This window comes from Dermacentor variabilis, chromosome 5 (genome assembly GCF_050947875.1).
Source record: "Dermacentor variabilis isolate Ectoservices chromosome 5, ASM5094787v1, whole genome shotgun sequence".
Lineage (NCBI taxonomy): Eukaryota > Metazoa > Arthropoda > Arachnida > Ixodida > Ixodidae > Dermacentor > Dermacentor variabilis.
Window position 1 is genome coordinate 63,640,363 of NC_134572.1, and position 26,273 is coordinate 63,666,635.

At 45.8% G+C, this 26,273-nt stretch overlaps 2 protein-coding genes across 2 annotated transcripts; both read right to left on the reverse strand.

Moving 5' to 3' along the window:
- Positions 1-4,327: 4,327 nt before the first annotated feature.
- Positions 4,328-17,675, reverse strand: LOC142582675 (toll-like receptor 2). The gene is made up of 5 exons (XM_075692613.1): positions 17,132-17,675; positions 13,137-13,399; positions 7,471-7,628; positions 5,776-5,924; positions 4,328-4,546 (listed from the first exon to the last, which is right to left on the reverse strand). The coding sequence occupies exons 1-5, from the start codon at positions 17,373-17,375 to the stop codon at positions 4,389-4,391; spliced, it is 972 nt and encodes a 323-aa protein (XP_075548728.1). The 5' UTR covers positions 17,376-17,675; the 3' UTR covers positions 4,328-4,388.
- Positions 17,676-22,722: 5,047 nt separating this feature from the next.
- LOC142581876 (uncharacterized) lies at positions 22,723-26,107 on the reverse strand. The gene is made up of 3 exons (XM_075691321.1): positions 25,339-26,107; positions 23,897-24,045; positions 22,723-22,958 (listed from the first exon to the last, which is right to left on the reverse strand). The coding sequence occupies exons 1-3, from the start codon at positions 26,004-26,006 to the stop codon at positions 22,792-22,794; spliced, it is 984 nt and encodes a 327-aa protein (XP_075547436.1). The 5' UTR covers positions 26,007-26,107; the 3' UTR covers positions 22,723-22,791.
- Positions 26,108-26,273: the final 166 nt, after the last annotated feature.

Genomic DNA, 26,273 nt, shown 5'->3' on the forward strand with positions numbered 1-26,273 from the left:
TAGAAAGAATGGAGTCATACCCCGCGGTGTAGCCGTCTTTTCGGCGGCTTGGGAAAACGTTTGAAACCACAGGCACGCAGGTGTTAGCGATGCGTGGTGGTTAATGATGTTACAGAGAGCGAGGTTAGCCTGGCATGCTTGAACGGCAATCGTTCCACTTGAGCATCTTATACATTGTTAGCGAGGGTGTCTCACCAGGTGTTGGTCAGCTCCGTGCTAGAACAAACGCAATTAGCTGTCAAACTTCCTTCGTGATTACTGCGGGCCCTTCAGGCAACACTACGTCGTTAAAGCTCGCACGTGAACTACCTGTAACAGCGGATTGTGACGGAGATAAAGCCAAAGATGTGTTGGTGTCTTCCGCAGTTGAGAATACATTCTCATTCCTTTTTTTTTCTTACTTGCACATTCTCTTGCACTCGTTAGATGATTATGGCACCACGATGTTGTTGTTAATTTCCACTTCGCGCTGCAGTGAATTGTGGAATATGATGTGCTTCCTTGGTCGTGCGATCATTGTAAACGTAATGAGGTTAAATGCGGCATACAATTCCCAACTCCCTAGCGCTTAGGCCCGCAGCGTTCCCAGAAAAACTACGGGTCCGGTTACCTCCCCCCCCCCCCATTTTCTCCTTTTCATTAGCTCAAGTATAACCGCTGTCCAAAGCTGTCCAAAGGGCGGACAAATCAGCGGATCTCTTAGGCATGTAGCGCCCTCTGGACCGTAATTATCGGCGACAAGGTAGCCTTGCTGCCTGCGGGATCATCTTACTGAGTTATGTCGAATGCTCGGTTGCGGTAGTCAGAAGTTCAAATCCCCCCCCCCTCCCGCATTTTTTTTTTCTTTTTTCATTCTCCAGTGCACTACATCTGCAGGCTTGGAGTAGTGCCTGACACGGGCGAAAGATGCCGAGAGTGGGGCTATACTAATCCAGGTACAACCAAATTAGGAAGACCCACTAAGCTTGAACAAAGGCACTCCCTCACCAGAACAGGAATTGACCTCCCTGGTGCAGTATTCGGCCACAACCTCCCTGATGATATCTACAATTAACCAATGGTCTTCAGTCCCCAGCACCTGCGGAGCACTTGATCAAAACGGCGGTCAGATCTGTAACGCAGCAGAGGGTGCTAATAATCTCTGAGTACGGACAGGCCGCCAATGGAAACTGGCCCTTGCAACGTTTAACACCCGCCGAACCTTCTCGAGTGAGGCTAGCTTAGCAGAACTCTTTGAGGAAATATCAGACATTGTTTGAGATATTATCGGCCTTAGTGAGCTTAGAACTGGTGAGGCTTACATATTGCTAAATAACGGCCATGTCTCCTGCTATAGAAGTCTCCCTGATAAGAAACAATATGGGGCAGGATTCCTAATCCATAAGAACATTGTGGCCAACACTGACGAATTCTATAGCATTAACGAGAGGGTAGCAGTAGTCGTAATCAAGCTCAATAAGAGGTCTAGATTAAAGTTAGTACAAGCCTACGCTCCAACATCCAGTCACGACGATGAGGTAAATCAGTTTCATGAACTTGTTGAATTAGCGATGAGAAAAGTACAAACTCGGTATACAATAGTAATGGGTGACTTTAATGCAAAGGTGGAAAAAAAGCAGGCGGGTGAACAGGCAATTGGCAACTACGGCATCGATTTTAGAAACGCTAGAGGAGAGATGCTGGTAGAATTCGCCGAAAGGAAAAAGCTGAGAATAATGAACACCTTTTTTCAGGAAACGTCGGAACAGAAAGTGGACCTGGAAAAGCCCCTAATGGTGAAACAAGAAATGAAATTCATTTCATACTCTCTGCCTATCCCAGCATAGTACAGGATGTAGAAGTGATAGGTAGGGTAAAGTGCAGGGATCATAGGTTAGTGAGGGCTAAGATTCACCTCAATTTAAACAGAAAGAATAAAATTGTCAAGAAAAAACAGGTCAACTTAGAGGCAGTAAGGGTAAAAGCAGACAAATTCAGGCTGGTACTTGCAAACAAATATGCAGCCTTAGAACAGAGAGACGATGATGATGACATAGATGTAATGAATGAAACTGTAACTAGGCTGGCTTCAGAGGTAGCAATTGAAGTGGGAGGCAAGGCACCAAGGCAACCAATAGGCAAGCTCTCCCAAGTAACAAAGGACGTAATAAAAAACGACAATGAGTTATAGTATTCAACTCAAGAGATAAGGTAGAATTCGCGGTACTGTCAAAACTGATCAACAAGGAGAATATAGGGGATATTCGAAAATGTGAGAAAGACTGAGAAAGCCGTAAAAAATGGGCGCAGCCTGAAATCAGTGAGAAGGAAACTTGGCATAGGACAATCCAAGATGTATGTACTGAAAGATAAGCAGGGTAATATCTTCAGCATGCTCGAAGGCATAGCAAAAGCAGCGGAAGAATTCTATACTGACCTGTACAGTACCCAGAGGACTCACAACTACTCTATTCGAAACAATTATGAACAGAATGCAGAAACTGCTTCTATAACTAGAGATGAGGTCAGAAGGGCCTTGCAATGCATGATACGGGGAAGAGTGGCAGGAGAGGAAGAAATAATAGTCGATTTAATGAAAGATGGAGGAGACATAATGCTAGGCAAACTGGCGGCTCTCTATACGAAGTGTCTATCGACTGCAAGGGTCCCAGAAAACTGGAAGAATGCAAATATTATACTAATCCACAAAAAAGGAGACGTTAAATAACTGAAAAATTATAGGCCCATTAGCTTACTCCCAGTATTAAATGAAATATTTACCAAAATATTCTCCACTAGAATAAGGGCAACACTGGACTTTAGTCAACCAAGGGAACAGGCTGGCTTCAGGAAAGGTTACAATGGATCACATCCATGTCATTAATCAGGTTATCGAGAAATCCGCAGAGTGCAATAAGGCTCTCTATATTGCTTTCATAGATTACAAAAAAGCATTTGATTCAGTAGAGATACCAGCAGTCATAGAGGCATTGCGTAGTCAAGGATTACAGACCGCTTACGTAAATACCCTGGAAAATATCCACAGAGATTCCACAGCCACCTTAATTCTACACAAGAAAAGTTGAAAGACACATATAAAGAAAGGGGGTCAGACAAGGAGACACAATCTCTCCAATGCTATTCACTGCGGGCTTGGAAGAAGTATTCAAGCTATTAAACTGGGAATGTTTAGGAGTAAGGATCGACGGCAAATACCTCAGCAACCTTCGGTTTGCCGATGACATTGTTCTATTCAGCAACAATGCAGACGAGTTACAACAAATTATTGAGGACCTTAACAGGGAGAGTGTAAGAGTGGGGTTGAAGATTATAATAAGCGGAAGACAAAGATAATGATAAATAACCGGGCATGGGAACAAGAGTTCAAGATCGCAAGTCAGCCTCTATGAAGATGTATGTTTACCTAGGTCAACTAATCACAGGGAACCCTGACCATGAGAAGGAAATTAATAGAAGAATAAAAGTGGGTTGGATCGCATACGGCAGACATCGTGAGCTCCTGACGGGCAGCTTACCGTTATCATTGAAAAGGAAAGTATACAATCAGTGCATTTTACGGGTGCTGACATATGGGGCAGAGACTTGGAGAATGACAAAGAAGCTTTAGGACAAGTTAAGGACCGCGCAAAGAGCGATGGCACGAAGAATGCTAGGCATAACCTTGAGAGACAGAAAGAGAGCGGTTTGGACCTGAGAGCAAACGGGTGTAGCCGATATTCTAATTGACATTAAGAGAAAATAATGGCGCTGGGCAGGTCATGTAATGCGCAGATTAGATAATCGTCGGACCATTAGGGTGACAGAATGGGTACCAAGAGAAGGGAAACGCAGTAGAGGATGGCCGAAGGCTAGGTGGTGCGACGAAATTAGGGAATTTGCGTGTGCTAGTTGGAATCGGTTGGCGCAGGACAGGGGTAAGTGGAGATCGCAAGGAGAGGCCTTCGTCCTGCAGTGGACATAAATATGATGATGATTATGATAATGATGATGGTGATAACGAAGGAGATAAGTGAGGTCATGTGATGCGTAGAACGGTGATCTGTTTTAACACACTGCTATAACACACTGTTATAACGGTGCCAAGTCAAACAAAAGACCATCGTGGGCGGCAAAGGATATTGTACCGAGTCTGCAGTTGTATACATAAGATTGTACATACGTAGCCATTCTGGAACTGGCAAAACAGCCGAATGAATGAATTCTCGTATTCTGTTTTCGGGGAGCGCTTTCCAAGAGAGAGAGAGAGAGATGAATATGAAAGGCAGGGAGTTTAACCAGACGTTAGTCTCCGGTTTGCTGCCCTACACTAAAGAGACAAACAAAGGTACACCGTTCGAAACCTTTATCATTGTCATCTGTGAAGTGGGTGTTCGAGTCAGCTGAATTGCTCAGGGTTCCTTCTGCTCAGTGCAACCGAGCTTCTCCGGGGTGAGCTCCCTGAGGGGAACCCCGCTGAGTGCTTCGGGTGTGCCGCATTCCGGGTACGTCCACGAGTCTGGGTAGGCGAGCAGGAACGACACCTTGCAGTCGCAGTGTACCGGATTTCCTGCAGAAAGTAATGAAAATATTCAGTGGAGTCGCCGTGGTTGGAACACCTCGCTCGTAACCAAAACGTCGCACGTACTAACTACGTCGGATACAAGATATTTAAATTCTTTACCTCTCACCAGGCACTTTGCGGTTCCCGTTTCGCCTCGTTTGGGGTCTCTTAAATAAAAGAAATGCCTGTCCGATCACGGGACTTGAACTAGGGTCTCCCATACGCAACAAGCCCGATGCTATACCCATCAGACCACAGACGCGCGTCTCTGGCATGAAAGAATAACAGCCTTACTTTGCTTCACTCATGCAAAGTATATATATAAACAGGTTTTTTGAAGCTGTATGTGATACCGCACCGCAAGACGGAACAGGTTGTAATGTTTCATTGCAGGAGTACAACAAATCAGTTAAGCCGTCCTCGTCACCGTCGTCGTCATCGTGCCGTTGTCTAGCCGTTGTCGTCACGCACACGCTCATGTCACAGCTCCTCGTCACTACGCGGATTTTTTGCACCATCTGGTAACACTTTTCGGAACCCAAAACAACGCTAGATGTCTATCTATCTGCGAAATGCTTCGCATAACAATGATTACCCCAGTGTGCGGGATCTGCACATTGAGTTTTTCTGTTTCTTTTTTTTTTCTACTGAATGGTTTTTGTACGAGACATACAGACCAACCAACCAAAGTCGCTACGCCAATATTAGTAGAATATCCCTACTGAAACATCCCGCATGCCCCATGTGCCCTTAATCCCATAATTCAGTAGGATCCTATAGTATGCTGCAAGTATGAAAATGTGTGTGTTTCCATATACGTCCATATGATCATACAGAATTATGGTACGGGGTATAGGGGGGTAGTGTAGTAGTCATATTCAAATCACACTATCACCGTTAGAGTGATGAAGGTAAAGCACCGCACGCGCAATGAGGAAGATGTGGGTTCTGTCCCCACCTGCAGCAAGTTATCTGTTCCTCCTCTTTCATCTCCCTTTACTTGATTATTTAACCATTTTAATTAAACATAACAATTAACTTTTCATATACTTTTCCTGGCTTCACTGTGCGTCACTTCGTATGATTGCGACTAACAAGAAACTTTGGCTCGCGGATCCCCCCTATCGTCGCTTATCTTCATTGAGTGTGCCTGGCTACGTGGCTGGTAGCGAGTGCAAAGAGGCACTGCTGCACGGACATTATTGAGATATGGCGAAAGCTAATTAACCACTCACCGGAGAGCACAACAGTCGCGTTGCTATTCTTTAGCGGCGCCAGGCTCTGCTCACTGAAGCCGCTTATCAGGTTCTGACGGAGATTCACTTGTTTCAGGACGGGAAAGTCAGCGCCGAAGTCCTCTGGCAGAGACATCAGAGAACTGTCCCTGCAAGACCGACAGGACTTCGTCAGCGGATGGCAACGCGTGTTGGAAACAAAACTTTGAGTAAACGCATTCTCCTGCAGTGGGCATACACACTGGCTGTGGTTGCCACGAATGTGTGCCCCTTGAGGATACCAGTAAGGAGCATCAGAGGCGTCACAGACACGGATGGCGCAGTTTGTGCGAGGAAGAAATCGAGAAAAAAAATCTAACCGCTGTTTCATATCCTGCCCTCTAGCATAACCATCTTTTTGGCGCACACCGAAAGCTAAAGAATACCTTAAGCTACAGTGAAAAATTATTGTTGCCTTCCTACATACATATCATTCTGCCGGTCAGTCTACGTATAATGATGGCGTAAATTCTAGTCAGGTGTAGTGCTTGCGTTTGGCCTGTTATTCACGTCATAATGTTCATTTCCTTACTCGTGTGTCTTTTTAGACAACGGTATTTCTCGTTGTGGGACCATGTAAAGTTTCACAACTACGCCGATATAAGGATCTCGTCTTGTATCTGTATCTTGCTTATCCTTAGTAATTACGGGCACGCGCGCACGAGTCACCTCCAGTGATTTCGCTGAACCATTATTACGTGTTGTCCCATTGGGACCGCGTTCAATGTTTTCCAGAGAGGAAATCTATTTCTGTGCAGCAGATACTTTCTGTCTCGACAGAAACATTCGTAATATTGTTATATGCATACTTTACGCTGCAGTTAAAACTAGCCACGCTCCGTAGGTTGTCGCAGATATGAGTAATGGAGACTTCACTATAAAAAACGCGTACGAAGAATTTAATAAAGCAACCCCGCAGATGCTTTGCCACCAGATTAGGTAGCTAGGGCACAGGGTATCCGCATTAAATGCCCTACTTAGTAATAAAGAAGATCATGCCAGTAAAAATAAGGCGGCTCAGTTCTGTTGTTGTTGACCACTTGGTGAAAAATCGCAGGAAAAACAGCACGTATATCGCAAGTGCGAATAGTTCGCGGCACCAGTCTTTCGCGAGCTTTGGGTCATCCGCGAAAATCTGGAAACTTAAGTTCTCGCAAAAGTTATCTTCGTTACACGCATAACTCGCTCCCGCCTCACACATCGGTGTCTGCATTCAAAGCACTGCAACGTTTTTCCACGCGCCGACCGGTGCGTTCCTATGGAAAACCAGCGCTGACCAGGAGGCGCTCAGCTTTAGTGTGCAACTGAAATATGCTGACACCGTCCGGTATGGAGGCTACGAATATAGCGCGGCATATTAAACGATAACAGACGCGCGCATGTGTCAACGTTTGCTCAGTCCGATGCGCTGCATGCTACGTCCTAGCACGTCTGCTCCCTGTCATGTTCGGAGCCGTGAAAAGTGTGTCTCAAGACGATCGGTGAATTTGCTGACACGAAATTACTGCATGTGCTACTGGAAACTGTGTCTACCGCTCACTAGGCTGTGTGTTACGGCGCTGCTGATGGCACGCGAAGCTTCAGCGCTGGTTGCCCATATAGGGGCGGTATACTCAACACATCTAAGTGCGCGATGCCGCCGCCTAGTTCACGTACCCGATGGTGAGCTTGCGCAGCCTGGGCGCGGGCCTTGGCAGCATGCTTCTGGTGAACCGGTCCAGCGTGCTACTCTGTATGCGAACGTTCTCCAGGTTCAGAAGCGAAGACAGCCAGTCGTCGTCGACGCTGCCCACTCCTGTGCGGACTATCACCACCTGAAAGATGCCAGCGCTAATTAAGTATTTTGTTCCAGCTGCAGCTTGCGGCACGCTGTGTATGGAGGTATTTTTTGTATGTGCGTGTGTAGGCCTTGGTGTATACCGTCAACATGAACTGTTTATATTGGCGAACCCACCGTAGCAGCGTGATCCTGGACATTGAAATTGTTGGAAATGTTGGAAAGTGCTTGTAACATGGCACGTTCGGAAATTTGTGAACGGCTTAATTGATTCAGAATTGGGAACATTCCCGTGTTAAAGCCCAAGATAGCGGCACCCATTTATGTAAGATGAATTTATATACGTCCAAGTAATAAGCTGACGCAATAGTTGGAGAGGCCGTACGTCTCGTACCAGCTTCGTTTCAGTCTCCAAAGCGGAGTTTGCGTCTCAACTGACGAAAGAAACATAAGTATTCTTTTTATTTACATCATATCTTGAAGGTGTGTACAGAGGCAGCACGGGAGGAGTGGTAAAATGAAAACACCTGAGTTTCTCTCTTTATGCAAAAAAAAAGAGAAAAAAAAATGCGCCTGGGAAATAGACTTTCGTGCTCTCAAGGCTGCTAACAGGCATATTCGGGAGCTTAAATAATCGCGTGTATACCCCACTTCGTGCAGAAACTGTGGAAGTGACCTATTAAGATGGTGTTCCATGAGCAAACGCACGTAGTCTTTAGTTTTTATGTTGTTGTGGTGTTACTACGTTTCCGTGAACGCAAACGGTATTACTGCGTCTGCGCCGTTTTTCATATTAGTCTTAGTACAAATTTCTCTGACAAACTATATTGTCGGCGCCAGAAAATCCTTCTGCAAGGGACTGAATTTTCGCGAATTCTGGGCACGTACAGACTGACATACAAGTTATAGAATAGATAGATAGATAGATATAGATAGATATAGATAGATATAGATAGATATAGATAGATATAGATAGATATAGATAGATATAGATAGATATAGATAGATATAGATAGATATAGATAGATATAGATAGATATAGATAGATATAGATAGATATAGATAGATATAGATAGATATAGATAGATATAGATAGATATAGATAGATATAGATAGATATAGATAGATATAGATAGATATAGATAGATATAGATAGATATAGATAGATATAGATAGATATAGATAGATATAGATAGATATAGATAGATATAGATAGATATAGATAGATATAGATAGATATAGATAGATATAGATAGATATAGATAGATATAGATAGATATAGATAGATATAGATAGATATAGATATAGATAGATATAGATAGATAGATAGATCAGGAATATAAGTTGGAGGTGTTCGAAGCACGTGCCTCCTGCTACTTCATTTCACGTGCATGCTTTATCAACCAGACGCCCTGGACGTCGCCATAATGCCCTCTGGGCTCTGCTAATTGCGTGTGAACCCCTGCGCAGAAGCATTGCAGAAGCTGTATTTCTACAAAAAAATACTAAACATGAAAAAACAAATGAAAGAAAAAATCTGATGATGGATGATGTGATGTCACACTTAAGCAAGATACACTTTATTGCCTAATTGAGAAGGTGTGGTGAAAAGACCCTATATAAAGAATTGGTTGCGGCCTTCACTGAAGCACTGATAAATACCATAAGGCATCGTAAAGCCACGGCGTTTCATGGTATCTACTGTCAGGCGTTCAGTCTATATCCGTTCATCTAGGCGACTAATGCTGTGCTTCACTCCGAAGCTGCGTGCTTAGGGATAGTAAAATGCTTTCTTTGTTTTTCTTGGCGAGGCGCGTAAGTGCAGTGCACCGGGAGTACATTATACAGTCGCACTTCTTCCTTCTTCAGCGCGCGAATGTGAAATAAGTGTCGGCGCCTTGAAATGTTGAAGTGGCACTGCCTTTTCCTTGTCGAAGGGGTCACCAGGAATGTGAATGTTTGAGTAGCAGATTTTCCTAATCCAGTCTAATCGGAATATTCGAAAAATAATTTGACTTCGAATATCGGCTCCAATTCCAAAGTATCAGAGAGCTCAAGGGAGATACATCCTTCACTATAAGTAACTAAATGCAAGGTAGATCTGTACGTTTTACCTTCGAAACGTGTGCGCCTCTGTATTGGCTCAGAATTTGCAGTAGAGATGCAGCATGCACTTTGAATGTGCATATTTATGACTCAATTCTGTGTTTGCCGCAAGACCATGCAAAGTACAGACATGCAGCAATTTGTCGTATATCCATTGTACATAATCATTATAACGTCAGCGCATATGGGACAGCGACACAGAGAACAAAAGCACATGGGACAAGCGCCGTCTGTCGCTGTCCCATTTGCGCTGCCGTTCTAACGAACCCCAACAACTCGCTCAATTCTACGCTGTGTACGTCGATCGTACACGTTTGAATATCAGTGAGACATCATTTGCACACGTTGTAGTATCAGTTTCATTGACTATGCAAGCATATGCAAGTCAAGTTCGTGGACTACTTTTTCGTGATTATTGGGCGTAAGACTCGCATATTCCAAGATGTATATACATATTATAGCAATATATTTTTCTTAACAGACCAACAAACGCACCCTGAGGCGACCCTGCAGTGTGGTTTAGTTTTAATTCGATAGGCATCAACAACCGTTCTTATCCCACACTATATGGCCACATACGAATATTAAGGAAATGAATATAAAATTTTATCATTTTTTGTAGATGTGCCGGTTTAAAGATAATAAAACAGCGGTGAAGATAGTGTATATCAAACACACAGCTTTCAGTATACATAGCGCATTGGAGCGGAAAGAAAGATTAGATAACATGGTACATATAGTCGCACTCTGCCGTTCTGGGTGACAGAGGACGCTGCTGTCATAATGGATTGGCCTGTCGGCGTCTGAGCCGGTGACTTATGCTAGCGGGCCACGCTAAACCGTCGCGTCGTGTCATTGAAATAGGGAAGGCGTTCCCTTGCACCGCTGCTAGCTCTCTCCTTAATTGAAAGTCGTATTATTAATAAGCATAACTCTGGGGCTTGCAAGAACGCGCGCTTGATTTTCGCCCCCCCCTTACTTCTATTCTATTTATTTTATTCTATTATATTTAACTCTATTTATTAGCATCTCGTTGGCGTGCTTTCAAAAGCTAATTTCGTCTCGTTTCTGCGAAGCTCAGATTTTACCTTCCCTGCTGTTCCATATCATGCATGTTTTTTTGACAAAGACCTTCTTTGAAAACTGGACAGTTATAAATTTCTTGTAGCATAGCTTAAGTCTTCTCAGAAAATAAATAAAAAATTATTTACACTAGTGTTCTTCTATGAGTTGGCACGCTGCTCCGGTTTGCGCGACTCTGAGAGTGCTAAAGACTGTCCACGTCCAAATGTTTGTCGCTCACGACTTTTATGTTTGTGACTGCGCACATAACCTGTCCCATACTAAGCTCGGGAGATATGTAGACAAGCTACCAAAGTTCAAAACAAACAAACCAAGAGAGCAAGACTTGTAATGTGGAAGGACGCAGATACTTTATATATTCGCTAGCAAGATCTGTGAACCATTAGAAGAACAAAAAAAAAAAAACTATTTTTTTTTCACAGTGTCAACGCTGTGAGAACTATACTTCATCATGAAATAGATGTTTACTCGAACTGTGGTTCATATAGAGTAACGACAGGTGGGAACGGACGAGTATGTCAATAAATTCGTCCACCTTTATTTCGTTTAAATGCCGATTATTCATTTACAAGTAGAGATACTTGCTCTTGAAACCACTGTCAAACGGAGCGTCTACAGCCTGCTCCAGTCTATGGATATGAACACCTAGACAGTGCCCAATTAACCGTCGCTTCAGAAATATATAGGGTGATCAAAATTATATAGGGTGATCAAAGCTTTAGAGATTTCTTAAAATTAGGCGCTGAGAAGTACGTGGAATTCACCTCTGCACACTAGTAATGGGGCCAGGAAGACTAAAATTTGAGATTATAATTGTCACCGTCAACCACCTTATTATTTTGTAGCACCATCGATGTCGAGGAAGACAGGATTTTGCGCGCCGCAAATTAATTTGATTAATAAACGTTCTGTTGACTGCTGTAAGCCAGCATGTTTGTATTGGTAGTCGTATTCCTACACAATTTCATTTGGTAGAATTCTTCTAGCACGCCTGTGTTCCGAGATATCCGCCTGAAAAATTCATCTCAATTCGTATGCATTACGCATGCAGGACTGTGGGTACCAGGCCAAAGCTCGTTCCCGATATGGTGTGGCTGTTGCGTCGCACCCTGGCTGCATAACTTGTGCTTTCTTTTAGATTTTAAGAAATATGTCAAGCCTAATTTTAATCATCCAGTAGATTTAAACCTTGCTTGCTAATACCTTACATGAAGCTTTCTTGTCAAAAAATCCAGTCTCACGGTACTTTCTTGAGATAAGGGAACAGAAACAGGTGAAAACACACGAATCCTTTGTCCTGGGCTTTTACAATGTTTGCTGCAGCTTGCCCAACAGATTTCTGGTGCGTTTTATGCAGAGCAGATGTTGTGACCATTCTTTCGTACTTGTTATAAAGACGATCGAGGCTTAGCTGCCCCTTTGTTTAGCGTTTTAGCTACCCCTTGTGTGCTCGGTTACTTCCACAAAGTAGGCTTTTAGCTGACGCCGAGTCAAAAGCACCTTTCACTTTCAAATACCAACAGTCAGGTCTTCTAATAAGAAAACTTGTATTATGTAAATGCCCTCCTCGATAGGCCATCGCTACGGGGATCGTATCGCTCCCCCGCCTTTAGCTATCATAAATTACAGGCTCCTTAAAGACTGTTACGTAAGAAAGGCTTTCCGAGTAAGCGTCAATATTTACTCTGCAATTACATGGCAACAGCAGTCAATAGCTCAAAAGTTGGTTTGTTGCGATTGTATGTCTATGCTCCTTTCTTTCTTTATCTCTACTTTGTTATCCCTTTACCTCCCCCTCCCCTCTCTCCCCATCGTAGGGTAGCAAACCGGATCTTCCCCTCTGGTTAACCTCCCTGCCTTTTTCCTTTCCTCTGTCTCTTTCTGTTGTGTCCGCCATTTTCGTTACGCCGATTGCCGTAGTCGTCGTTTTCGGGTCGTCTCTTCATCCTCAACTTCCAACTCAGCACAGTGTGAAGGTTGTCCACCAAATTTCGCCAGAAGCAAAATATGGCCTACCACCGCCACAGGTGTGGGATTCGAACTCACGTACCAGTGACAATTGGCTGCACGGGAGCTGGACGCGCTGGCCACTGTGATGGCGCTTGGACCTTGCGCTCCATGCAGGCTCTGAGAGATGCAGCATTACCATGCCACCCATACATTATTATAATGGATGACGACGACCTTGTGTGAATCTCAAAGAATTTGTTTCTTTGCGAAGACGGTGATGTCCGCTATGTGAACCTGCTGGCTGTCGCAGCAAATGAACTCATAGCCGATAGGAATCGGTGAGTGCTGCTTAGTTTTCTTACGTTTAAGACCTCCCTCTCGTCACCAAGTCCGCCGACTTTCTTACCTTGCGCAAACCGGCGGGCAGCTCGTTGAAGTCGCGAGTCAGGTTGAGGCCCGTCATCTCGAAGAAGACCAGCTCCTCGAGCCTCCCCAGCGGGCGCAGTGTGGCCCACGTGCTAGGCAGGGTGCTGCCGAGCGTGAAGGTGACCCGCTTGAGCGACGGCTCCAGGCCAGAGAAGAGGCTCCGGTTAGAGCCGGGCTCAAAGAACGACCCGAGGGTGACGTTGCTGAACTCCAGCATCGACGCCCGGTGCTCGCCCAGAAATCCTGCGGGAGAATTGTTTGTGCCGGTTTGATCGCTTTGCGCTGGAGCGTTTGATATACGTTCCAATGAGTTGACGTGCTTTCCGCATCCCTATCCCGGAAATGATCTGTAATCGACATAGAATGCGCATGGTTACACGACGTGACTGTTACGGAAAGCTTTAATGTCTGCAAAAATGTTACAGTGGTGGTAGGTCAAAGGTTGCTACATTAAGGTTCTGAGCCACCTGTTTCCTCTCCCCGTAATTTTTTCTCAACTCCTATAATTGGTCATATACACTGTCGTTGCTCAGTGGCAATGGCGTTCAACTGCCAAACACACCACATATGCGGCTCTATTAGCGGAGCAGCGGTCGCACTCCAGTGGCGCTGAATACAGAATCGGCCGTGTTTTTAGACTTAATGACCCTCTAAAGGACTACAGCTGGTCCAAGTTAATCAAGAGCTTTCTACTACTGCGGACGTGATAATTCCGGCGTAGATGCAAGGTTCCAAAGTACCATCAACTATAATTATCCTTCGTTCACTCAGGTTACCGGAGTCAAAGTGCCGGGTTAAACGTTAATTCATTGTAGTGATCGTCCCGCACTGATGCGCGGAGATTCTTGTCCAAAGCATTAAATATATATCATGGGGTGATCATTTTTAAGCTTTACGGCATCTTTCAAAAATCGGCTGTGGCAGATAACATAATTCTAGTACCTGAGCTGGGTCATTCAGAGAATCGGGCATTACTTGCACGAGAAATCGAAACGCATATTCACTTAGTTAACCGAATTCACTAATCAACTTCTTAATTACTTTACGGCGCATGTGGCAATTTACGAATTGTAGCCGGTGAGATTGCGAGGCATATCCACTCGGAATTAAGTATCAGAACGACACAAGTTTGAAGGTACGCGCCATTAAACTCACCATAAAAAATGCGCTTTTGTTACACTTACTTTTTTTAACAAAGCATCCTTTTATGCATTGAAGCACAAAAGTAACTGGAACGCCCCCCGTATTTCATCCCGCACTTACGGAAATATTATCTCGAAGTTAGTGTCATTCTGGAAATTAAATTCAAGTGCAGATTTCTTGTAAACTCACCGGCTAAAGTTCGTAAATTGCAATCTGGGCCGTTAAGTAATTAAGAATTTAGTTGCTGGATTTTTGTTAATTAGTTGAATATGTGTTTAGATTTCTCGTGCTAGCAATGCATCTTCCAATAATCCAGCTCGAGGGCGAGAGTTGCGCTATCTGCCACAGGCGATTAAACAAAAAAATCCGTAAAACTTAGAAATCACCACCCCGTATATGGTCGCTGTTGATATTGAGAACACAGGCGACGAGAGGAGGATGAAGCATGCTCAATGGACGCCTCTCTCATTGACCTTGCAGCAGATTAAGTTTTCTTTTGTTTTACCTATGACGGCAGCAATGTTCCCGAATCGTCTCTCTTGCTTATGCGCATGTCGGTCAGGGCAGTAAGCGGAATCTGTGTATTCAGTTAACATCCACAAGTGTTCGCGACTCACCTCAAGAGCAAGGTACCCAGCACGATCACTCACGAGCCAGACTACGAGGTCGCTCCTAAGGATGAGGACCTTACGGACCACTGACTACGATTTGGCGTTCGCGAACGTTACTATAAGTTCCACTGCGCGCCCTCTCTCTAGTTTTCAGAATCGCCTTCCAGTCTGACCGATGTGTGTTCTTCTACACAATGCGGGCATGTTGCAGAGTTGCTCTCTGTCTCTCAGGCACGTCATTGGTTGCAGTATGTGCAATATCCTCTCATGGGTGCTGGCGCTATCAGCTTAAACCCTATTCTTGCTGTAATTTTCTCTCGATGTTGCGGGACATCCCGTTCAGATATGCGGCCGCATCGCACACGCATCTCGCGTTTAGACAGCACACGACCGAAACCATCGCGGTCGACACTATAGGCGTTTGCCAAGTAAGTCGACATGTACGCAGCCTTGCCACATCAACAGATTTATTGGAATGTCTAACGAATTTGTTGCAACAATACCTTGATTTGGGCGAGTTGGTTCATCTTGACGGTTTTCATAAAAAGCGCTAAAGACGAAGACAAAAGTCGAAGGAACACATACGACAGGGCTGGCGCTACTTCCAACTCAGAACTAGCAGAGTTGGAAGTAGCGCCAGTCCTAACGTATGTGTTCGACTTTGTCTTCGTCTTTAGCGCTTTTTATGGAAACCGTCTAACGAATATTTTTCTTCAAAATTTTAGTGAGCCAGTGATAAAGCTTCGGAATCTGCTCATTTTCTTAGTCTTCCAGAAAAAGAAAGATAGTTATATCTATTACTTTTCAAAAATTGTTTACTTTGCCTACCAGTCCCCATGTGGGAGAGGCCCGCAGCTCTGCCCTAGGGCAAAGTTTCTCAGGACCTTGTAAATAAAGTTCTTTGACTGTTTTTTGTCTACTACTTTCTACGAAATGTACTACTTTTTAAATAAGTAACTGCTAAGGCGCCATCACTTGTTACTGTGCACGAGCAACAAGCGATATGCGCCTTTCTTCTTCTTTTTTTATTTTTTTTTTGGGGGGGGGGGCTTACACATAGTTCAAAACGCACTGACCACTTCAGACTTCCTGTACCTGATGTCACCCGAGGCCCTTCCAAAGCAGCTTTGAAGTCTGGAACGCGGCGTCCATTTAACAGCTATGGTGTTCGAAATTCGTAGTGTGCCGTGTGGTTTTTCGAATTGCGCAGCAAGCCAAAAAGTTTGGAGGCCACTGTATTGGAGGGGGTGGGGTAGCTAGACGGGGGGGGGGGGGGGGAGAGGGGTGCCACTGCTTCGCGGATGGCACACTGTGGAACCAACAATAAACTTTGGATCCGTGTTGGCAAGAACTTCTATTAAAGTTCCTCTTTTGCCAGCATAAAGTAATCTAATGATTTCTACTGATTTTTCAAGCAAGAAGCTATTTTTTATGACTTGTGGCAACACTGCTTGTACTGCCTGTGAGAAAATTAGAAACGTCTCCCTCTCTCCCTCTCTCCGAAGGATGAGGACCTTACGGATTGCAGACGGCGATAGACCCTTACAGAGTGGTCAAGCAGGACTTCGCAGCCACTTCAGGTCATCGTAAAAAAAAAAATCATATGGGAGGCGGTGATCTCCAAGCTGGACCTGGTTGACGAGAACGAAGTCGTCGCCCAGTACCAGCGGGCGATCCAGGCCAGAGGGTTCTTGGAATAAGGGACCCTCCTACCTCGATGACAAGTGGCTGTTTTAGATTATATTATGAGGTTTTACAGTGCCAAAACCACTTTCTGATTATGTGGCACGCCGTAGTTGACTCCGGAAATTTTGACCACCTGGGGTTCTTTTACGTGCACCTAAATCTAAGTACACGGGAGTTTTCGCATTTCGCTTCCATCGAAATGCGGCCGCCGTGGCCGGGATTCGACCCCGCGACCTCGTGCTCGGCAGCCCAACACCATAGCCACTGAGCAACCACGGCGGGTGTGGCTGTTTTAATAAACGCTTATTAATTCATTCATCGTCGAGAACCCTAGCCGCGCTAAGCAATTAATCAGATGTTTTATCTCTTGTGCAACATCACCCACTGGCCCTGCGTATAATCGGATGCAAGGACCGAGGTGGCCTTCCTGGGTACATTCAAATCCCTTACCTCTGTTTTCCCGTCTTTAAACAGCAAGGCGCGATTAGTTACTAGAATGCGAAAACACAAACAACGGCGCACGCGAGATGCATACCTGCCGGAATGTAATCCAGCTTGCTGTCCTTGAGGATGAACCAGAGGTCCGTCCCGGGCTCGGCTGCCTTCTTGAAGTGCTTCGCGAAGTCCTCCGCGCTGGTGAAGCCGGAGCACGTGTACTCGGGCACGAGCGCGTGCCGGCGCGTCGTGTCTTCGCACTTGGGCTCGTCGCACCTCACGCCGCGCAAGGCGCCTAACGCCACGATGCAGCAGACGGCTGCACTAACGACCCTCGTCTCCATCACGTTCTTTTTTTCTTGGTGCGTCTCGGCTATAGGAGGGACCGGAGCTTCTACCGTCTCTCGGTGGTGTCTTCGCGGCACCTCCTGGCCCCGAGCTCGGAGTCGTTCAGATGCTCTCTGCGGACGTCCGTGCTTCGCCGCGGTCGTCGCTGGTCGCCTTTGGTGTCAGGTCGAGAGAAAGAGGCCAGACAGGTGTGTGCGTGCGTGTGCGCGTCCTCCCCGAGCCGCCGTGATCGACACGAGGCGCCAGCATTTCGCGCCTATTAAGAGACGAGAAGGGGGTGGCCCGGAGCAAGCGAGAAGGCATCGCGTCTTCTTTAATGTTGGTGCTCTGTTGCAATAACCCAGCTGCCCGCCCATGTGGGCGGTTTCGCCAGGCGCCCTTGGTGTCGGCACGGTTCGCGAACTTACGCAAATGAGGCTTCTCTCGATTTGCTTAACTTTTTTTTTTCCTTTTTATTCGCGAAGCGCTGTACGGACACGCGTTATGCGGGATCTCTTTCTTTCTTGCTGCGCGACGGAGGGACCTGACAGGAGGAGACCTTCATGGCGTGCGCATGCTCGAGCTGACGCGGTCGCTATAAATACGGAGGCCGCTTCCGCGTCGTCGTGGGCCATGTGCCACGTGGCCGTGTGTCGCCCGTGTCGTGTCCGACCATGTTGTGTTCCCGCTAGCGCTTCGACCTCGGCAATGACGTTCTCGGGCTCCATAACTTCCAAACGAGAAGCTGTATAGTGCGTACAACTTCTTAGATGCGAGCGTGTCGCGATAAAGTTTAACAGTGAAATACGAACAGTATAGGGCATAGCAATGACATAATGACTTATGAACGAGCGAGATGTAAAAAAATCGCAGAAATTGTATCATGTGGTCATGGTTAATATCAGCGCTGTCTATACAGGACCGTAATTTATCGAAGAATAGCTGTATGAACTTAAGGGTGATGTTGGAGAGTTTAGATGCACCTTCGCGATACTGCTCGTCGCACTGAGCCACATAGAGCCCCGGACACAATGGCGTCGTAACTGCGGAGCGGAGGGGGGAGGGGGGCGGGGTGAGTGGCCGGATCCCCGTTTACTGGCTTCGGAATGGCTACTGTTGTTTCATATACTCAGTCAAGCAGCTAGCTCTTTGAGCGAGTGACCGCTCGCGCATCCCTCCATCCTCCAGGCGAGTTTCATATTACGAAATCAGTGTGAAGTTTGAATACAATCATATTTGCCGCCTCTTGTCTAGTCCCAGCGCACTTAGCATAACAGTAAACATAAAGAGAGAGAGAGAGAGGAATGACCATAAAGAATGGTCTTTAAAACCGATATGAACCTATACGGAAGTGGCTCTGAGTCATTACATATGCAGGTCACCTCCAGGACAATAAACCTTTCGTTGGGAGCGTTGCCGTACCGTGCAGTACCTTCGCAATGTCGCCTCCCGGGGGAAAAAAATAAAACGAAAAAAAAAGCTGTTACCAGGGTCACAAAGCCGGACCAACAAGAAGCTGCTGCAGCTTCCTAACGTCCGTCGCCCATCATGAAGAAATCGGAAAGACTCGGAAAGAGTTCGGCTAAGATAATAAACCTACGAAACAATAGTGATTGTTTACTCAGTCTAATTTCAAGTGTGTTCAAGCCAGTCTGGTTTTAGTCGAATGCTCACCTTCGAACGGATAGGCATGCTCGTGTGTACCTCTTGCACAATTGTTTACAGTGTATAGGTATAATGTAACGTTCATTTCAGAACAACGAATAAATAAACACTCGCGGATGTGATAGCTGGCGGCAGGCGGAACGGCGAGGCAGTTTGAAAGGAGACGGGGTGCTAGAGGTGAAGGAGAGGGACTAAAGCTTCGCGGGATTCCCCACCCGTCACACCTCGTGGGTCAATTAAAGGAGCTCGGGGAGGAGGACGTTGCGTCTACATCCTTGTACTCCGTGGGAGGAAACCGTACGCGGTTCATCATGTCGCCGGTAACGCAACCGCGAGAACGGTGAACGAGAATCGAGCGTTCGGAGAATTTGGCTTGCGCTTGTGCAAGGTTAGCGACACGGACGTAACTTTCGACATCGGCAACCCCGGAGCCAGTCACATGACCACTGCGCGGACGTGCAGAAGATCCTTTTCGCCGAGCTTTGTACCGCGTGTTTCAGCGATGACGGCGAAAATCTTTGAAGGCAGTCCAGTAGAGATAGAAATGTTCTTTTTTTCTTCTCTCTTGCCCGAGATGGATGTTAGCATGTACGTACCATGCACCAATGTCAGCCTAGTGACCATGACCGAAAAAAAAAATATTTCAAGATTAGTTAGGGCGATCTTGCAATTGCGGAATCCATGACTGCTGGTGTTCAAGTTATAGCTGCTTATTTATATTCTCAGAATAGTACTAGCTTTGAAATACTTATCGCAGAAATGCTACGCTTTGGACAGATATCCTATGCCAGTAGGTTTATTATAGTTCTCTTGCGCACTGGAGACGCCGCGCGTGGTCATTAAATAAAGTCAGTGGAATGTTGAGTAAAATGTATTTTTTCCCGATGGCTTGGCAGTGAAACAGTTGTGCTTATTTCATAAGCTGGCACTAGGATCGGGCTTAATGTAATGTATATACTCCGAGTTATCGCCCATCACTGCATGAGACAAAAGCAAGGTCCGTTTTTTTTATGCGAAGCATTATTACGATTGATCCACGAGTTTCTTCGTAATTTCGACCTAAGTTCCAGTGAGCGGAATTCGGCTCTGCGTAATCAAACAATAAATTGCTACTTAAAACCTGTAATTAAAACGTCGCCTGATGGGTATCTTACCGCATACAGATCTCTTAACGGAATAGCGCATGATATTCAACCCCTCCTTTGATTTCTAATTCTGGGCTACATAATTTTGGTGCAACTGGGTATGCGCTATACCGGATGCTCCGACTTATCCATAGCACGAATCGCTGACCGACGAAGTAGCGCCAGTAAGCGCATCTATTTTACAGCGAAGCTGTTTATGGCTAGGCTTCCGCGGATTTTTCGTGTCCGTCGACAAATCTGCTTGTGCAAGAACTCGGCTCCCGTATTTGATGCAAAATCGCTTCATTCTGTGCAAAAGCTTATAGGTCTCAACACTTGGATATGCATTTTCAGTAGATTAGTTATCAGTGGCACCATTTTCAAGGTCAGTAGACTCTCAGGTAGATAATTCTTATTATTTTTTTTTTTTTGCTTGCTTACGGGGGTATGAGTCATTTGTTGTCTTACGGGACGGACAAATTTCTATTTGGGTAGGCATAGAAATGCTTAGCCATTTAATAACAGAGGTGATACGAGGATGCGTGTGCGTACCTACTTCACAGGACAATAAATCTGTTCGTACCTTTGTTCAAAATTCTGTGTCACCTCTGTGTGGTGTGCTAACAGCTTCGCTGGTTATCCACCTTCACAGAGCGGAATGGCTCGTGATTTTCCTTTGTGGGTGTAGCGGAATCAACGAAAAGAAAGGAGAGTCGCAAGATTTCAGTTACTTTATTTTTATTTGTTTATCCTGGGGCGTTACGCGCCACAACCACGATCTGATCATGAGGCACGGCGTAGTGGGAGACTCCGGATTAATTTTGACCACCTGAGGCTCTTTAGCGTGCACCCAATGTATGGTGCTGCGGCGTTTTTCTTTTTTTACCTTTTTTTTGCATTTAGCCTTCGTCGCAATGCGGCCGCCGTGGCCGGGATTAAATCCTGCGACCTCGTGCTTGGCAGTTCAACGTCCAGAGAGAGAGAGAGAGAGAGAGAGAGAGAGAGGGTTAACCAGACATTATTTCAAGTTGGCTACCCTGTACTGAGCTGAACTGTACTGCACGAAACTCGACGTCCTACCCACTAAGCAACCGCGGCGGGTGGAGCGCATATCACTTACGCGTGACAAAACAAGAAGTCGCGAATAAAACAAGTACGCATAATATCAGCCTATAGGTATCGCTAAAATACGCAGATCTTTTAATGGAACAGCGCACGATGTTTAACGGCTTCTTTGATTTCCTTGAATTTCGTATAATTTTGCTGCTTCGATCTTCGGCAACTGTAAGTTTGCCCGTCGTTGGCCAATACCTCAGAGTGGGCATTCATCACATAGACGACACAAGGGGTACAGAATGCCTACATATCTTTAGACAGGTGTCTTATTTCTGTGCCCATACCTCTGCACCCACATTATTCGTAAGACAATATGTATAGGCGACAAGCATCACATACTGCCCTGTAGTTCCCGTGGCGTCGATGCTTTGGACGTCTCACACCGTGCATTCGCCTGATTTGATGGTTGCATTTCGGCATTGCTTGTGAACGTTGTGTACTGCATTGGCATAAACAGTGCGTGACATTAATTTCGTGCCCTAGGCGGCGCAGAACAATAACTTTCGTTCGCCGGAGTACAGCAGATTATTCACCATCCCATCGCAGCCATACAACCGCCGTCATCGTCGTCGTCATCGCCATCATGCGGTCGTCACACCTGCACGCATTCGCGTCAGGCACGCAATTGCTCTCCTTACACATTACCTGTTCGTCCGTGTTGTATTTGCTCAAACGATGCTGAATAGCCAACCACGTGCAAAACTCTTCGCATAATATCGAATTCCGCAGTGCGTGGGATCCGCATGATTTCTTTTTTCTCGTCGACGGTTTCCAATAAGCTCAAGCTGCTGACAAACGTTTGCCAAGCATCGAATGTGGCACATTCGTGTTTTTCTTACGATTTACGCCCGCTAAGCGAGTGGACGAAGGTTTGCAGTATAACGGTACTCAACGCGTAAGCAGAGCGGAAAACTAACTGATGTTCGGTTGCTTTCATTTTATCCGTTTCCCCCTTGCGGCATTCAAGCATCTAATAGATTGGCATATGTCCTGTCTAGTTCGCTTCCCCCACCCCAGCCATTTTGCCACAATTCAATATATATATATATATATATATATATATATATATATATATATATATATATTCAGACGATAGAAATCAAGTATGGGTGGGCTCCAAAAAAGGAATGATAATGATTAAATGAGATAACTGAAGGTGGGAACGCCTTTACGCATAGTTCGCATAAAACAACCGCATTGTCCCATCACAGCACGTACAATCTATACTCGGGAAGTTTTCCCAGTTTATTGGCGGTGCTTACGTCCTCGACTTTTGGCGTCTGGACAAAACCCACTCGTGTCGGAGAACAACAGCAACAAGAGCGAAACAAGCTTAAAGCTATCAAGGTGGAAGAGAAGAATGAAGCAAAAAAGGACAATTTAAAAAAAAAAGAGGAAGAAAAAAAGCACTTAAGGGACGCTTGCCGGAACAAACTGACATGGCCATCGTGAATGACTTACTTTGCATGTTAAAAAAACGGCACACAAGACGCAGACGTGCGCGCGCGCGCGTGCGTGTTTTATTTGTTTATTCTTCACGTCCGTGTGAGGCGACAGTGCAACCCAGGCTGGACGGCGCGAGTTGGCGAAGTGGCGTCTTGGCTAGTGTTTCGGGCCTCTCGCAGTTGGGATACCGCCAGCTGTCCGGGTAGCCGAGCAGGAAGAGGATCCTGCAGTCGCACTCCAGGGGATTCCCTGCGGCGAATTGAACATTCGCGTTGGAAGTGAGGAGATGACGGGGAGGAGAGGCGCGAACCGGTCACTCCGGCCACTCTCTCTCTCTCTCTCTCGGCAAAAGAGACAATGAAGAAAAAAGAACGCGCGCTCGCAAGGTGCAAAGACCGTCTATCTGTCAGTGGCTCCCGAGACTTGTTTTTCTTTCCCTTCTAGCTCGTCTCGCGATTATTCGGGCAATTTCGTTAAAAAAATAACTAACCAAAAGAAAGAACGTCGCGACGGAAAGTGAAATGAGAGACGTGGGCCGCTGTACGCGCGCTTCTACATACCAGCGTTGTCAAAACTGCAGAATTTTGGTGCTAGTGCATGTAAAAGGCAAGGCCGTTGATGCAGCAGCAGCTGAGCTCCATACAGCTCAGCGGTATTCTTACTTAAGGCGAGGCTTTCTGCTGTCATGATGCAATTTTGAAATTAATCAGTGGCGTTGAAGCAGAATGCGCTGTCATACTTCTAACAGTCGCGTGCTAATCACTGTACTTCCGCTATAAATAAGGAATTTTTTTAACCGTTTTGCTGAGTAAACATGTGCCCATGCTGGTCACTATAAGCCTTCCGGGCCAGCGTTCACGAAACGGTTCTTATGTCACATCACTTTGTTTGAAGAAATACCAACCAATAGCGACGTCAAACATATTTGTACCGAAGGCGGCCGACGAATAAGGAACATTTCTCATGAACGAAAATCTTTGTGAATTTGGCCGCCGGTTGTGTGGTCAGTTTGATGAATGGGTGATGGATATTTTACTCAAACATTTCATCGATCTGAACGTCAAGAAGTAATTTGTTGCAGCCTTTTCTTTTTAGTTCACGGCTGCAGAGACTAGGACGTACGATTCTATTAAGAAGAAGAAAAAAAAAACAAAGTGCCAGCTTTAGGATTTAGTAGAAGTCCGTACCCTCGAGTTCGACGACCACGCTGCGGTTCTTGAGGGGAGCTAACGCGGCCTCTTGAAAAGTGGTGAATTTGTTCCTTCTCAGGTTGAGCTTCTCCAGAGATGGCAGGTCCTGTCCGAAGTCTTCGGCTAGCGCCGACGAGGATGTACCACTGAAAAAAAAAAAGAAGCACCATATGAAAATTGCCTGAAGCTTCAAATAGAGGAACGATAAGTTACGAGCTCGATGAGACCGACCACTGATACCACTTGGCTAGATGCCTTCTTGCGGGCGTCTACAGGTTTGTAGACCGGTAGGGGTGCTACTAAAGGCGGTTATCAGCTCAGTTCGAACTGACTGGCAGATGACAAGCGTTGGCTGTCGAATTGGCTTTAACTCAGTCGCGTACGCTAATCGACGCCGAAACCAAAAAAAAAAGAAAAGGAAATAAAGAAAAGAACACGACGCACCCTGCGTGCGCCGATAAGGAGAAACGTAGTTTGTTAACAATAGCGATTAACTATAAACGGTGCAACAACCACGTAAGGGGTTGCAGCATCCAACTGGCGATAATTCCGATAGTCGCTTTGTTCTAAGTGGGCCGTGTGTCCAACCGATATTGCATATCGGTTGGATATTGATATTCCAACATACTGCAATTTATAAATTGCAATATGAACCATAAGGTAATTGGTCAAAAGTTAATTAGGGATTTTCTTTAATTAGTCGATCATGCATTTGACGAGCGTTTGACTCTTCAAAGGAACTTGAAAAGTACGAAATGAGCAGTTTTCGAACTTCGGAGTATTCTGATGAGCTTACACCAATCAAAATTCTTTACCGCGGCTCAAGAAGACATTATTTTGCAAGTGGTACGGTAAACAATTGTGACCTCTGCTGCAGAAAATAAAACTTCGTTGGCTTAAGATCAGCACCAGGTCCGTTTATTACGAAATATCTAAACTACAGCTACAGACTCCAAAAATAGCAAGTTGCGCATTCTTCTGAACAGTGAACCCGCATGATGTGACGAAATGGATATTGCGCCTACAGAAAGACATATAAACATATATAATTTATAATTCTGATACGGGACCGCAAGCTAACACGGCGATTCAGGAAGAAGGCTGACGAAACCACGTGACGATTGAAAGCAACGTGCTCCACGCATATGAAGAAGGGCGCCCTTTCACTGCGCTACCTCGCTAAGTGTCAAATTTTGGCGCTGTCGTTATTTATGAGCTATACTGCAACCCCTTGCCTGTACTAATTTTACGTGTCTAAGCTACATCTGTACAGTGGTAGACGCCCTAACAGATGTTTCTGAATGAATATGGACGACATATATACAGGCTGAAGCATCACGCTATCCTTGACGCAATCGGTGAAGACGTAAAGTCCGCAATTTCACTTTATGACTCGACAAATGAAATAATGTAATGTAAAAAAGGAAATCGATACTCACGTTATCGTGAGGTACTTCAGCTTGGAAGCGGGTCTCGGAAGCATTGTTCTTTCGAACTTCTCCAAATCGACCTTGTCGATGCGGAGGCTCTCTAGGTTGGCCAAGGAAGAAAGCCAGTGGGGGTCCACACCTGAGATCGTGCTTTGGACCACGGCCACGTCCTTGACACTGGCCGGCAACTCGTCGAAGTCGTGGCCCAGTCGAAGCGAGGCCATCCTGAAGAGTAGCAACTCGCTGAGTAGTCGGTCGTCCTTGAGCAAGCTCCACGAGTCCGGCAGGCTGCTGTTCTTGTGGAAGACCAACTTCTGCAACGTGTCTCGAAGCTCCGCAAACACGGAGGAGTCGGAATCGGGTGTCCGGTAGCTGCGCACTGTCACGTTGCTCAGAATGAGCGTCGACGGTTTAATTCTTTGGAAGACAGACCGTGGTATGTACGCGAGCTGGCTGTCCTTTAGGAAAAGCTCTAGCTTGCCATTGTTCGGCCTATCGGGTACGTTGCTCTCTAGTTCGTCGGCGCTGGTGAAGTCCGAGCAGGTCACCTGTGGTTGGTCGTAGTGGAACGGCGTTGTCTCTTGGCACAAAGGGTCGCAGACGGCGCATACGATGGAGCAGACGGCAAGAAACAAAGCCACTCGTACGCGGTTAGTGAGCCACTCAGAAGCTCGCATTGTGGAGGCTTCGTTGACCGACAGCCGACTACGGCTTCCGTTCAAACATGAACTGCGTGACTCTGACAGGGACACAAAGGGGGCGCTGCGTTTAAATAGCTTCGCTAGGTGCGCATTTGGCAGGAGGCTTTAGAGGAAAAACAAAAAAAGAATTGAGTGGTAGGGAGTCGTTCAGGAGTAATAAAAACGTTTTGTTTGGGGGCAAGGGAGGAGACCTTGAAACGATAATGAAGCTATAATGGGCGTTTCGTTTACCGTTACTTTCTT